This window comes from Xiphophorus maculatus, chromosome 1 (genome assembly GCF_002775205.1).
Source record: "Xiphophorus maculatus strain JP 163 A chromosome 1, X_maculatus-5.0-male, whole genome shotgun sequence".
Classification (NCBI taxonomy): domain Eukaryota; kingdom Metazoa; phylum Chordata; class Actinopteri; order Cyprinodontiformes; family Poeciliidae; genus Xiphophorus; species Xiphophorus maculatus.
In genome coordinates, this window is record NC_036443.1 from 3,037,760 (window position 1) to 3,050,061 (window position 12,302).

The window sequence follows — 12,302 nt, forward strand, 5'->3', positions numbered from 1 at the left end:
AAAAATAAAGCGTCATAGAAGGCCAGAGAACAGTATTGCATCATAGTCCAATATCATCACAGATGAGATTATTTAATTTGGTTCAAGAATTTAAAAAAAAATACAAGCCTCTAGTGAAGTGTATTGATAACCAATATAGATATGGAACAAAAGACAAAAGGGGGATTACAGTTTGAGTGACTGAACAATTCTATATTCACATAATTAGTATTCAAAATAAATGAACAAAACACTCAAACAAAAAAAGTAAAGCAAGGATTTCCCCATGGGACTTACGACAGAGTCCTTTCCAGCCGTCCTCCTGTTGAGCCGATTATTTCTCCAAGTGTACAGAACGTCTGGCCCAAAAAGTCCTTGGCACGAGGAAAAAGTATCAAAAAGAAAACTTACTTGTGTATATAAGCAGAAAGATGGTACCTACATCTGCAAAAGCAAGCGTACCTCTCAAACCTTTTCACATTTTGTCACATTGCAACCACAACCTCCTTTACTTAGTTACTGAGACTTCAGATCATAGATCAATATAAACTAGCACACAGAGTGGAACGTGGAAATTTGAGTCTCAAGTCGAAATTTTTGACTTTTCAAAGTTTTTTGAAATTATCTCAAAAAGATTTTCTAGCAAATATTTTGACTTTTCAAGCTCAGATATAATTCTCTTGTTCTTTCTAAAACCTTTCTGAGACAAATCTAAAAATGTCTGAGTATTTTGGTGGAAATGTACTCGTCTTTATCCCCCCACATCTACAATAACGAATAAATAATGACCATTGTTGACACATTGTTGGGTATTTCTAAGAAAGTAAGGAAGAGGAGAATCATCCCGTTAACACCATGGGGATAATTCTAGAGATAAAAAGTTCAGTAGCAATTATGTACAAGTGTAAAATTGATGGGGATTGTTACGGAGGTATTAAAGCCATTAAAGTTCAATCTCGTCTTTAGTGAAGGGCAATTTTAAATTGAACATTAACTTTACAGTTTAATTTCACAGTATATGGAGGCATGCATGCATTAACCCAACGATGTCAAGATGTTACAGAGAGCTGCATAATTCAGCTGCCTGTTGGAAATTTTAACAAATGTCATCAAAACAGGATAGAAAGGGTCAGCGGGGAAGAGATTTTTATGTTTACAACTTTGCCACACTTGGAAAGGTAACTCTACTAGTTATGTTGCCACATTCCTTTTTATTAAAAATAAAAAGCAACATAACAAGTGGAGTCGATGTGGCGTAATAAAACACACCGCACAGCATCAAGAGCAGAGCGCTGATGTTTGCGTTGCGTGGGCACGAGGTCCACCGTAGGTGTGAGTCCCAGCAAAATAAACGTGTGTGTGCGGCCTCTGTGAACGACCCGACGCGCACGATGTGCCGTAGTACACAAGTCTAGAAACCACAAAAGCCGCTTTGAAGTGCGGTTCTGAAAGTTGCTTTTACCTGAGCCACTGAGAAAATGCAGACAGACAAAATGTGGTGCAACACAACAGGAGAAGCGTTCCGGGTGTCTGCGTTTGTCCGCGATTAGACGGGTAAAACGAAAGAATGGGAGAAAATTCAATATAAACCACAGTAAATGACTCACGTCACAAAATTACATGATGACAAATGAAAATGGAAATGAACAAAGTGCAATGAGTCATGACGTCAAAAATCTGAAAGCAAATGTACTTACCTTCTGCTCCAGGAAGTGAGTCATTTTGGAAAGAGAAAAGACAAATAAGTAAATAGGCGAAGAAAAGGTCAAGGGGCATATTTGTAATATAATAAATTGAAATGAGATTCATATTGAATCCCTATCCTGTCTTATTCACTGCAAACAAACTTTAACAGAACATAATTCTCTGAATAATGAGATCACTTCCCATGTCTTTTGACCTTAGGCTAGTTTCACATGTTGTACTCACGTGTTTGGATATGTTACAGCTTCTAGAATCCACATTGTACCTGCAAAGCACAAATCAAAATATGAGGATCCTTCGAAGAAAACTGAGGACTCTCAGAAGACTAAAGATTTGTGAATTATGGTATATTGAAAGTGACATTTTAACATCTAAACCAAGATATTGCTACTTAAGGTTGATGTTTGGTACATATCTTAGTTTCTACTAAGATATGTTTGGTGTTTCTAGTAGGAAATTATACTTTTCTTTTTACTTCCGTCAGTCACACATCAAGGATAAAGTTCTCGCTAAGTTAAAAAAAAAATCTCCACAGTAAATAAAAAATATTTGAACCATTTGGGAACATGGCTAGTACATGTCCAGTACTACAGTATTCTTGTTTTCAGATCAGCACTGCTGTCAGTAGAGAGGGTAGTGGTGTTTTTACACAAATTCATCAAACTGAATGCAGCCGTATTACTCATTCCAATAAACCTTCAAATCAACGCAAACCTTCATCTGTAGCTCCATGCTGATTAAATGTAGTTTTCTTACCACTATTCATTTTTTCCCCAGTCTCTGAACATTTTGGTTCGTCTGGTGCTTTTAGGTGAGATTTTTTTGGTTGGTTTTGCTGAAAATATCTTAAACATATGTTAGCAGCTAGTCTAAACCCACTTTACTAATAACTGTGATGGTCTCCGGTACCTATAGCCACAAATACAGGATTTTTAGAATTTGACATTTATGACAACACTCTGAAGCAGAATCCTTGCATAAGTCTTGGTTGTGGTTCCACAAAAAAAAAATTGCTTTAAGGTTGGAAGGTCGTCTAGCCATCACCCTGATTTTTTTATGCCCTCTACAGATTTTCTATCAGATTTCAGTCAGGACCTTAGCTTGTTCACTCTATAGCATTAATATTACCATTTATTAATATTATTATTCTACCTTTATCTAGTTTTCAAGGTGAGAATTATTTTTTAAAGGGTGACAAGTAAATACTTACACATCAAACCTTAGATTCTGCTTCTCTTCAAAGAAGAAATCCAGCACAAACTTCCTGACAAAATCGGGGTTTCGGGTGTTGTCAATAACTTCTGTCCTGCCAAACTTGCAAAAGACAGAAGAGTTCAATTATTATCAGCACTGATTCAATCGTTGATATTTTACATTATACAGACAGAAGACAAAATAGTTAAAGAACTAGGTTTAAAAAAATCCTTTATAATAGAATATGTGGGGACAAAATCTATTTTACTGATATGGGACTACATTGCGTAATGCCAAGGAGTCTGTGCTAAAGTCTCTGACCCCAGAGAAATCAGGGTAGGTACAACGGAGTGATCATCTTCCCCCCTGCATTGTGTGCCCAGCAAGGCCTGCTCCCATCTTCCCTCCAGAGCCATGGCGTCTTTCTATCAGCCTGACAATCACGCCGCTAATCCTCCGGTGGGTTGCGGCCTTGCCTTCGCAGGTCTGGCCCGACAGCACCGTGTAATGAGCTATTGATTGTGGCACTGCCTCACCGCAGCTTCAATACCTTGACTCATGTCTTCAGAGGCCGGCGCACATAATCCGTGCTATCAACTGTGTCCCCAGCCTATCCATTACCAAAACTCAGCAGGGAGGTGCATCGGACCTCAGAAGTACTCACCGCATTGATCCCGGCAGGAAAGTCCCATGACGTTTGTTTGCGTTGTTTCTATTTTTGGCCTTGGGGGGCCAGTTTGGTTAATAATTTCAGAGACAAGATTGGTTAATCGGCGCCTTGTTGTTGCAAATTAGGGAATGGATTTGTCACCATTGGAAATGTTTTAGTTGTCTGAAGGTATGTATGGCTGTCTGAAAAGCATGTATTTGTTACTAGTATTGGCTGTGTACACTGGACTGATTCAAGAGTTTTTTTACTTGCCAACCTAAGGCATGTACCGTATCGGTAAAGTAATGAGAGTGCAAACTGTGTACAGTGCTTTGAAAAAGCCTCTTCAGTTTTTGTTTTTGTCAAATATTTCAGATCATTAAATATCAACCTGACTCTGTGGAAAAGTAATTGCTTAAACCTTGGGGATCTTCAAGATATTTTTTTAATAAATGTGAGACAGCCATCATGTCCATTTAGGTCAGCAGTGATTTTAGCCTCGCAACTCTCCCATGGAGGCCAATTTAGTCCCATTTCTCTTCCTTATTGTTAAATCTTGAGCACTGACCTTAGCTGAATTTTTGTTGAGCTCTCCTGGGAATGTTTGCCACTGTCTTCTCCAGTTGTAGATTATGGCTCTCACATTTAGTTTGCAAAGTCATAGAAATGGCCCTGTAGCCCTTTTCAAATTAATAACTTTGTTTTTCTACTGTTTTTCTTTGTTTTTTTTAGATGATGAATTGTTTTTTGGGATATTTCAGTCATCAGAGAGGTTCTATTTAAATGTTTTATCATATCTGCAAGTCAGGTAATAATCATGCCTGTGTTTACCTTGTGAAATTGAGCCCAGCTTTCTAAAAATGTAGCTGTTATATATTTAATGCATGATTGAACATGGGAGCCACTTGCTTTCTCCCACAGTATCCGGTTGGTTTGGATAGCTTTTTTCCCTTAATGAATGAAATAATCATTTGAAAACTGCTTCTTGTACGTACACAGGCTATTTTTATCCAATGGTGATGTTTGTTTGGTGATTTGAAATATTTAAGATTCTTTTCATCCAACTATATACTGTATGTACGTATATGTACAGTCCTTACCTTGCCTGGGAGAAGGAAAATGCAGTAATATGTTGAATACAACAGAACCAGCAAAAATTGTGGGACATGTTCAATATGAAGATCTATCTATCTATCTATAGACTATTGGTAATTATCTATCTATAGATAGATAATTACCAATAGTCTATCTATAGACTATTATAGATAGATAGATAGATAGATAGATAGATAGATAGATAGATAGATAGATAGATAGATAGATAGATAGATAGATAGATAGATAGATAGATAGATAGATAGATAGATAGATAGATAGATAGATAGATAGATAGATAGATAGATAGATAGATAGATAGATAGATAGATAGATAGATAGATAGATATTTTCAATTACAACTTTGAATACAGTAAGCTTAAAAATATCTTTGTGCCAAATTTGATAACAGTCCAATGAAAACATGTCACACAAAAAAATTAAGCTTTAATGTTTTTCTCTAATACTTTATGAAAAGATTTATTCCAAATAAAATATAATTTAAGGATTTTCATGTTGATGGTGTCGTATAGATGTGTTCAGAAGAGACATCTATTAAATGATTCTATGAAATGATTACATGGTCTCTATTAAAATTCAACTGAGGCTCTCACAGAAGCCTGTCACGTTTACTGAATGGAAAAGTTTGAGCTTAAGCTAAAGGAACTGTTACATAAACATAAAAGCTTGAAATCAAAGCATGTGTCGACAGAAGTAAGACCTGCATGACGCTCAGTGGTAGAGCGCGTTCAGAGTCGTCCTTGTAGAGAGCTTTCAAGAGTTAGTGGGTGTGATTTGATAGGAACATACTTGCTGATGAATGGCCCTGGAGCATGGGCAAGTCATTTCATCTTTTCCCAAAACATTTGCTTACACACATTGCTAAATGCTGTTTGCTGATAGAGCCGATTGGCCCCACCTACATTACAAGAGAAAAGTAATTATGATTCACACAAATATCACTTAAATAAATTAAACTACGGTAATCTAATATAACACACTAATGTACTTTATTAGTGCCATTGGGTGTGTGGAGATTTGTTGTAATTGATTATTAGCTTTTGATATACTATGCTGCTAACATCCAGCCTAACCAGAAATATACCTGGTGAAATTTTTCAAAACAAAGTAAAAAAGATGAACAAAAAATAAAAGTTTAGTATCTACAGCTAGATCATGTTAATTCAGACACCATTTTGTTTCAGTAGGACGTCTTATGGCAGTGCCGTCCACACGTTTTGTTATTATGTGTCAAAACTGTCAAGTCAAAAGTACTCTCAGGTCCAAAATATTTCAAAGACTTTTTTATTTAGAAACAATAAACTAAACATATAGTAATTCTGATTATTTAAGAAGTCATTTTTTGCTTGTTTTATTTTGTAGAAAAGGGAAGTTTAAATCATTTTAGATCCACAACTTAAAGAGGTTTTCTAAACAAAGACGTCCAGTTTGCAATCGGGAAGCAACAAACGACAGCAAAAAGTGAAAGTTGTCTGCCACTTAGGGTAAAACAAACAGAATGCGATAGCATCAACAAAAGTTGAACCTTTTTCAATTGCCTCGCGCCACATTGCTAGCTACATCTACGTGCACGAGCTCGAAATTTCATGTGCGAATTTTGCCGGTCTCTTAGTTTGATACAGCTTCACCGCACAACTTCCATAGCGGTCCCAGAATTGAACCCTGCGGGAACAAATTGCACATGTGTTTTGACAACATGCTAAAATCAAAGCACCATATAGTGCCCTGGCATGACAACTACAGCAGATTCAAGGTGTCTTGGCTTTCTCATCTAAACTCTAAATGTGGAGCTTTTCCCCAATCAGCATTACAAAATACCGACAACTTCCCCGACAGCGTTCTCCTTTAAACAATGCCTTTGAGATTGCTTCTATGGGGTAAAAGATTTTTTATAAGGATTTCAAACCGATTTCAGATGTTTTCTTTACCATCTTCTTATACACATTTGATTGTGGGAAGTGACAGTCAACTGTCCTTTGTAAATAAAACCCCGATTGAAGAATTAACGCTGAGGAAAACGTTATGGGTGAAGAGACGTTGCTATGGAGCCAGCCAAGAACAAAAACATAGCAGCTGGAATGAAAGCATTCTGTTATGCAAGGACAGAACATCCGCAAGTAAAAGCAGCAGTGTGTGACGTGGCATAGAGGTACAGCAGGTCCCCTCACACACAAGTAATTAGTTCTCAACACAACTGTTTGTGGGTTGACTCAAAACCTTAAGACCCTCACTGCATCCCTCTACCGAGAACTGAGACTTCTGAGAATACAGCCAGAATACTTTTTTTTTCAGTGGTTCTAAATCTCTTTTTCAAATTGTTGTGAATAAGAGCCATTAAATGTATTTTTAAAGCAGTAGTTTGGTGGATTCCTGCAGATCAGCGTTGTTGCCCAATACTTTTCCCTAAATAAATCTTCAAATATCTAAAACAGCATTATTTTTAAGGTAATGCTATAGCCAATGGAAAAAATAAAAACATTTGAAAGGTGAAGCCATCAGCTTTCCTTGTGAAATATTAACTTATCAGTAGATATGTTTCCATTGGTCATATAATTGGGCAGTTTGACATTTCAAAACTAAATCCGCCCAATAGAAAAAGAGCAATTTCAAAAAACTCATTTATCCATAAGAGATTTTGCCGCTAGGATGAGGCTGTTTTATTTTTTTTTCCACTCGTATCAAAATTCGTTTGTTTCACAAAACTGCAATGGAAACATTTCTACGGCATCACATGAGTCACGTGGTCAACAACAGGATGTTACTACTGGTGCAAAACCACACAGAAAAAGACGACAGAAAGTAGAAGCAGTCTGGTGGTGAGGCAGGTTTTTTAATGACATACCACCTGAATTAACTTATTCACATATGATTTTAAGTGCATTTCTAATTTAATGGAAACACTGCAATTGCAAAATTGTGTTTTTTTGACATTAGCAGAATACTGCCAAAGATTTGCACACATTTGTAATGTAAATGCAGCCACTGTTTGAAGACACAGTGGTCAATGGTGCTCTTTTAAAGATGCTGTTAAGTTCAACATCTTACTTACAGAGTCAAAGCAAACATCTTGCTTCAAGTTTGACTCAGGTTGACTACCATCACCCACTACTCTCAGAATTTTTCCAATCCTTCTTTGCACAAAACTTGACAAGGAAAAGTTTGAGAGATGAGAGTGAGTGGGGTACTGGGGGGCTGTAAGCACATAAAGAACTGCTGAGTGCCAGAGAGGAAACTGGAAAGAAACAGCATCATAAAGCACCTGCCACAGAGCGCTGTGAGGGAGAGGGCTTTGCTCCAGCAGAACCCCCTGCAGCAAACAAACGGTGTGGTTGGAGACCAGAACGGTCCCAAGCTGAAACATGTCGAGTTGTTGGCTGTATCCACAAAAACGCCCGGAGCGATAAAACCCTAGGTGAAAGCAGTGGCAGGATGTGTATGGAAATCTGGCATTAGTTTAGTATCGAAAGACATGTGTCATATGTCATATGTGTCAATTGTAGAGCACCAATGAAATAAAACCAATAAAACCCAGACTCAGAATAATTATGCAGAGATCAAATTACGTAATGACTGGGGTAAACAAGCCAATTCTATCCACAGAGCACCAAACACCGCTGCTTTATGTGTCATGAGTTCTGATGACAACCAATACAATACTCTTTTCTTTTTTTTTTCATTTTTCACCCCTGAATTGTCTACTTCAGGTTTGACTCCCTTTGTTGTGCAGCAATGATTGATGGTTATTGTTGTCAATGTCAGATTAATTGTTATACTGAGAACCAATGTCAAACAGTGTACAGACTAGTAGAACAGGAAACCGCAGCTAGTTGAAATTAAGTTGTATAAATACATAAGTTTGCCATTATCTTTAGAATCTAATTTCATAAGATAGATTCTGTGATTGTCATCTGTGCTTTTCTAAAACTTAAATTACTAATTGAAACAGCAGACAAAATAACAAATTAAATTTTTATGTTGGAAGATGCTAGTTTGAACATCAGTATTCATCAATTGTGGTCACATCAACTACAGCAAATAAGGAACCTAAGTGAAAGTACCTAAAAAAAAAAAAACATAAAAATTTTTATAGAGAATGATACAGTGTTTTTACATCCCACAAACAGATTTGCCTGTAGTCTTCAACATTACAAAACTGTTCATTTGTGGGGGTCTGAGTACTGGAGGGTCCTGGGGCAGTCCATGTTTTTGTGTCAAAAAATTTTAAAAGTTACAAAAATTCATAATAGGGTGTGAGGCCAACGGGCCGGTGGGGGGCAGCACCCCCTCATTTGTTTTGCATAAAACAATGCGTCAACCATAAATCTGACTTAATGGGCTTTTACTATCACTGATACTGATGTATAAAAAACTCTATTCAAATTAAGCAAACAAGGCTTAGCCTGCTGGGCAGACAAGTAAAGCTCAGTGGCCTGCCAGGCTCATAATGCTGTATTCAACCATGATTTTTTTCAATTTAGTAATGAATTAATATCAAAAACAAAAAGATTTACACTGATTTTGGATAAACATTTGTCTTGTATGTTTATCTAGGAGTCAATGTTAAAGAATGATTTGATCTAGAATGCCAAGCATCTGTCCATGGCCAAGCTCTTTCTGTCACCCCTTTCAAAAATCACCAAAGTGGATTAGATGGTTCATTTGAATTGTTGTCTTTTATGTCACCACAACACAAGAAATATTCAGTGCATATAAACATGAGTAGTACTAATAAACCTCAGAAGGCTGTTTGTGAGTGTAGAAGTTTCACATTGCTTTGAAAACCCTTTAATGAGAGATATTTGCTTCTCATCTCTGTCACCACTTAGTGTTTTACCTATTTCACCTTTGATTTACCTCAAAGAAACTTGTTGAATTTGAGGTAAATGCTGTTCATCGTATTGATGACGGGACTGTATTAGTACCTTTAAGATAAGTTCTTCTGTATCAAATGGTTCTTTAAAGGTATTATCCTAAAAATATTAACCTTCACAGATCAGTTAACTTGTTCAAAAGAGATAACTCTGAGCATTTGCTCTGATATTGAAAATGTAACTTTAGGGAATTACCTGAAGCTAAAATCCTTTACATACATTTTTTATGTTTCCCAAATCTGGTACACTGCTTTAGATGTTTTCAATGGACCCATTTCATCCAGTTACCTGTTGAGACAATGATACTTTGTGCAACACTTTCTGATTGTTCAAGATTTCAAAGGTCACCTGTTTCCACTCTAACTGGTTTCATCTTTACGGAAGATATGAACATTTCCAGAATATTAAAAGAATACATTCAAGTTGGAGATCTGATTAGATTTTGTAATTTTTGCAATAATGCAGAAAATTAGGCATACTTGTGATAAAGCACACAAGGATGGCGCAAGCTTGTTTTCTGTACGTGTTTAAATTCATAAAACAAAAAATGTTGCTCTCAGAAAAAGCAACTTATTTATTTATCCATCTACTTATTTATTTGAACCGGGTTCCATGCTCCATTGGATGCAGCCTTTGTCTCCACAAGCTTGGACCTCTAATTGTACAGCATTTGTCAAGGTAGAGTATCATAGTGTGTACAGCTGGTGACAAGTTGTTTACTCCATTAATTGCAGCACAGTTTGTACTGGGTTTCTGATTAGGGCCTTCGAAGTGGAATAGAAAGTCATGGGGTTCCTTGTGGGAAGTGGATCAGCAGTAAAAAAAAAAAAAAACCCTCAATGCCTTCAATAACACAATGTAGTCGACTTTGGATTTCAGACCGAAAGGAACAATCAAACTCAGCCTAAACATAAAAATGCGTGACACATAAGAGACGAAAATGAAGAAACTCACGGAAGTCGACATAAATCGATCGAACATGATCCTGATTCAACAACAGCGTCTGGCTTCAAATGGCTACAAGTCAAAGGGAAGATTTTATTTGTGAGTGCAACACAACTATATGTTTCTTCTTCCCTTCAGTCAAGACAGTAGTTAATTTGGTGTAGCATAATAAAATCAGCAGGTCCTTTATATTTGAGATTGGTCAACCTTTGCTTTTACCTGACCAGAATGGGCGAGGTATTACAGGAATTTGTTGCTTGTTTCACCCAAAGTTGGAAAGCTGTCAGTTTAAGATGCAACTTCTAGACTCTTGTTTTAGTAACCCATCTCCCTTGCATAATTTATACACAGAAAGCAATCTCTGATATTAGATATTAATGTTAGGTTTCTCAACTTACCTCCCTCCACTCTTTGGTTCCCACACCTTGCACATATAACACAACCACTGGAAGAGAAGCAGAAAGAAGAGAGAGGTGAAAATGGGGATTAAAATAAAAACAGTTCAAACAAAAAAGCCCATTTGGTTTCAGTATGTTGGCACCTGCAGCACCTGGCAGATATCAGAACATTGTCTCTCAATTCCAATTTCATTACATTTGTTGTTGCTGGAGGTGAGTAAACAATTCTTTATTAAAAGCCAAACCAGCACCCTTTAAGGAAATTAGTTTTCTTACCTCCTACCGAAGACATTTGTGGTAAATATGAGAACATACTGGATCCTAAATTATTAAACTTCTGGCGAACCAGCAGAACAGAGCAGAATTAATAAGACTTCTTCACAGATATGCTGCTACCTAATAATTTGAATAACTTCAAAAATAAGTGGAAACCGTCTGGATAAAATGAAACATGATCAGGATGTAAACTAAATGAAAAAGGAAGAACATTTGTACCTGCTCTTTTTTTTTCTTTTTTTTTTTGCTTTGCTTTGTCTTAAATAACAATGTTAAGCGCTAATGAATCTTTAATGTCTGAAAGTCAGTTTATTTCCCCTTAACCACATCTCTATGGAAACTGCATTTGTGGATTGAAAAGTGTGGGTCAGTACTGAGGTTGTTATCATGAAAACAAAAAAATCAGTCAATGTTAAACAGATCATTCTGCCTTTGACTCTTGTTGGAGCTTCTGGTACTGAATCAAATGGTATCGACTTTTACCAAGTCCTGCTGAGGCTCTAATGTGATCTTCTGTGATTCAAGTTGGGATCCCTGATTGAAAAAGAAATAAAACAACTCTCTAAGGTTCTAAGATTTATAACAAAGAAGCAGTGGTGGGCACACTTTCACTAACACTGGTAGCAATGGAGCTAATTTTTTGGTTTAGTGTGTTTGCTAACTTGTGAAACGGTTAGCACACTTAGCGCTCCCTAATTGTTTTTTGTTTTTTTTCAGATACATTCTAAAGTGCTAATTTACTTTTTAGTTTTGTAGGCTTTCAGTAGAAAATTCAAAATCTCACTTTTTTTCCTTAATAACTTTATTTCAGACAAGAAACCTACAGGGAAAAAAGATCAAACACAGACAGTAGAGAACCAGATATGAAGATCTAAGGGATTATAAGACATGTAAATTGTCATCTCAGAACTGCATTGGTGCTTAAGGTTTGTACTTTTTCAAGGGCAGATTTTAATTTGGGTTGAAATTAGCGCGTTAGCATTAACTTCCGCTAAATACCATGTCTCTGTAGCGCTTTAGGGTTAGCGCAACTAACTTTTCAATTTGCAGTAGCCACCACTGCCAGGAAGCATTGTTCTAGCAAAATATAATGAAAAAAAAAAACATGTTGTAAAAACATCTAAGTGAAGAGCTTAAAGAAACAAATAAACATTCATTAAAAGCTTTAAT

The 12,302-nt window shown here is 36.6% G+C and overlaps 1 protein-coding gene across 1 annotated transcript in view; it reads right to left on the minus strand.

Moving 5' to 3' along the window:
- Nucleotides 1-12,302, minus strand: part of LOC102234515 (copine-9-like) — an 88,903-nt gene that overhangs the window by 54,307 nt on the left and 22,294 nt on the right. Inside the window, exons 3-6 of the mRNA XM_023337928.1 lie at nucleotides 10,857-10,903; nucleotides 2,894-2,997; nucleotides 1,909-1,948; nucleotides 277-356 (exon numbers count right to left, since the gene is read on the minus strand). Coding sequence (XP_023193696.1) covers nucleotides 277-356; nucleotides 1,909-1,948; nucleotides 2,894-2,997; nucleotides 10,857-10,903 — 271 coding nt within the window. The remainder of the gene's footprint in view (nucleotides 1-276; nucleotides 357-1,908; nucleotides 1,949-2,893; nucleotides 2,998-10,856; nucleotides 10,904-12,302) is intronic.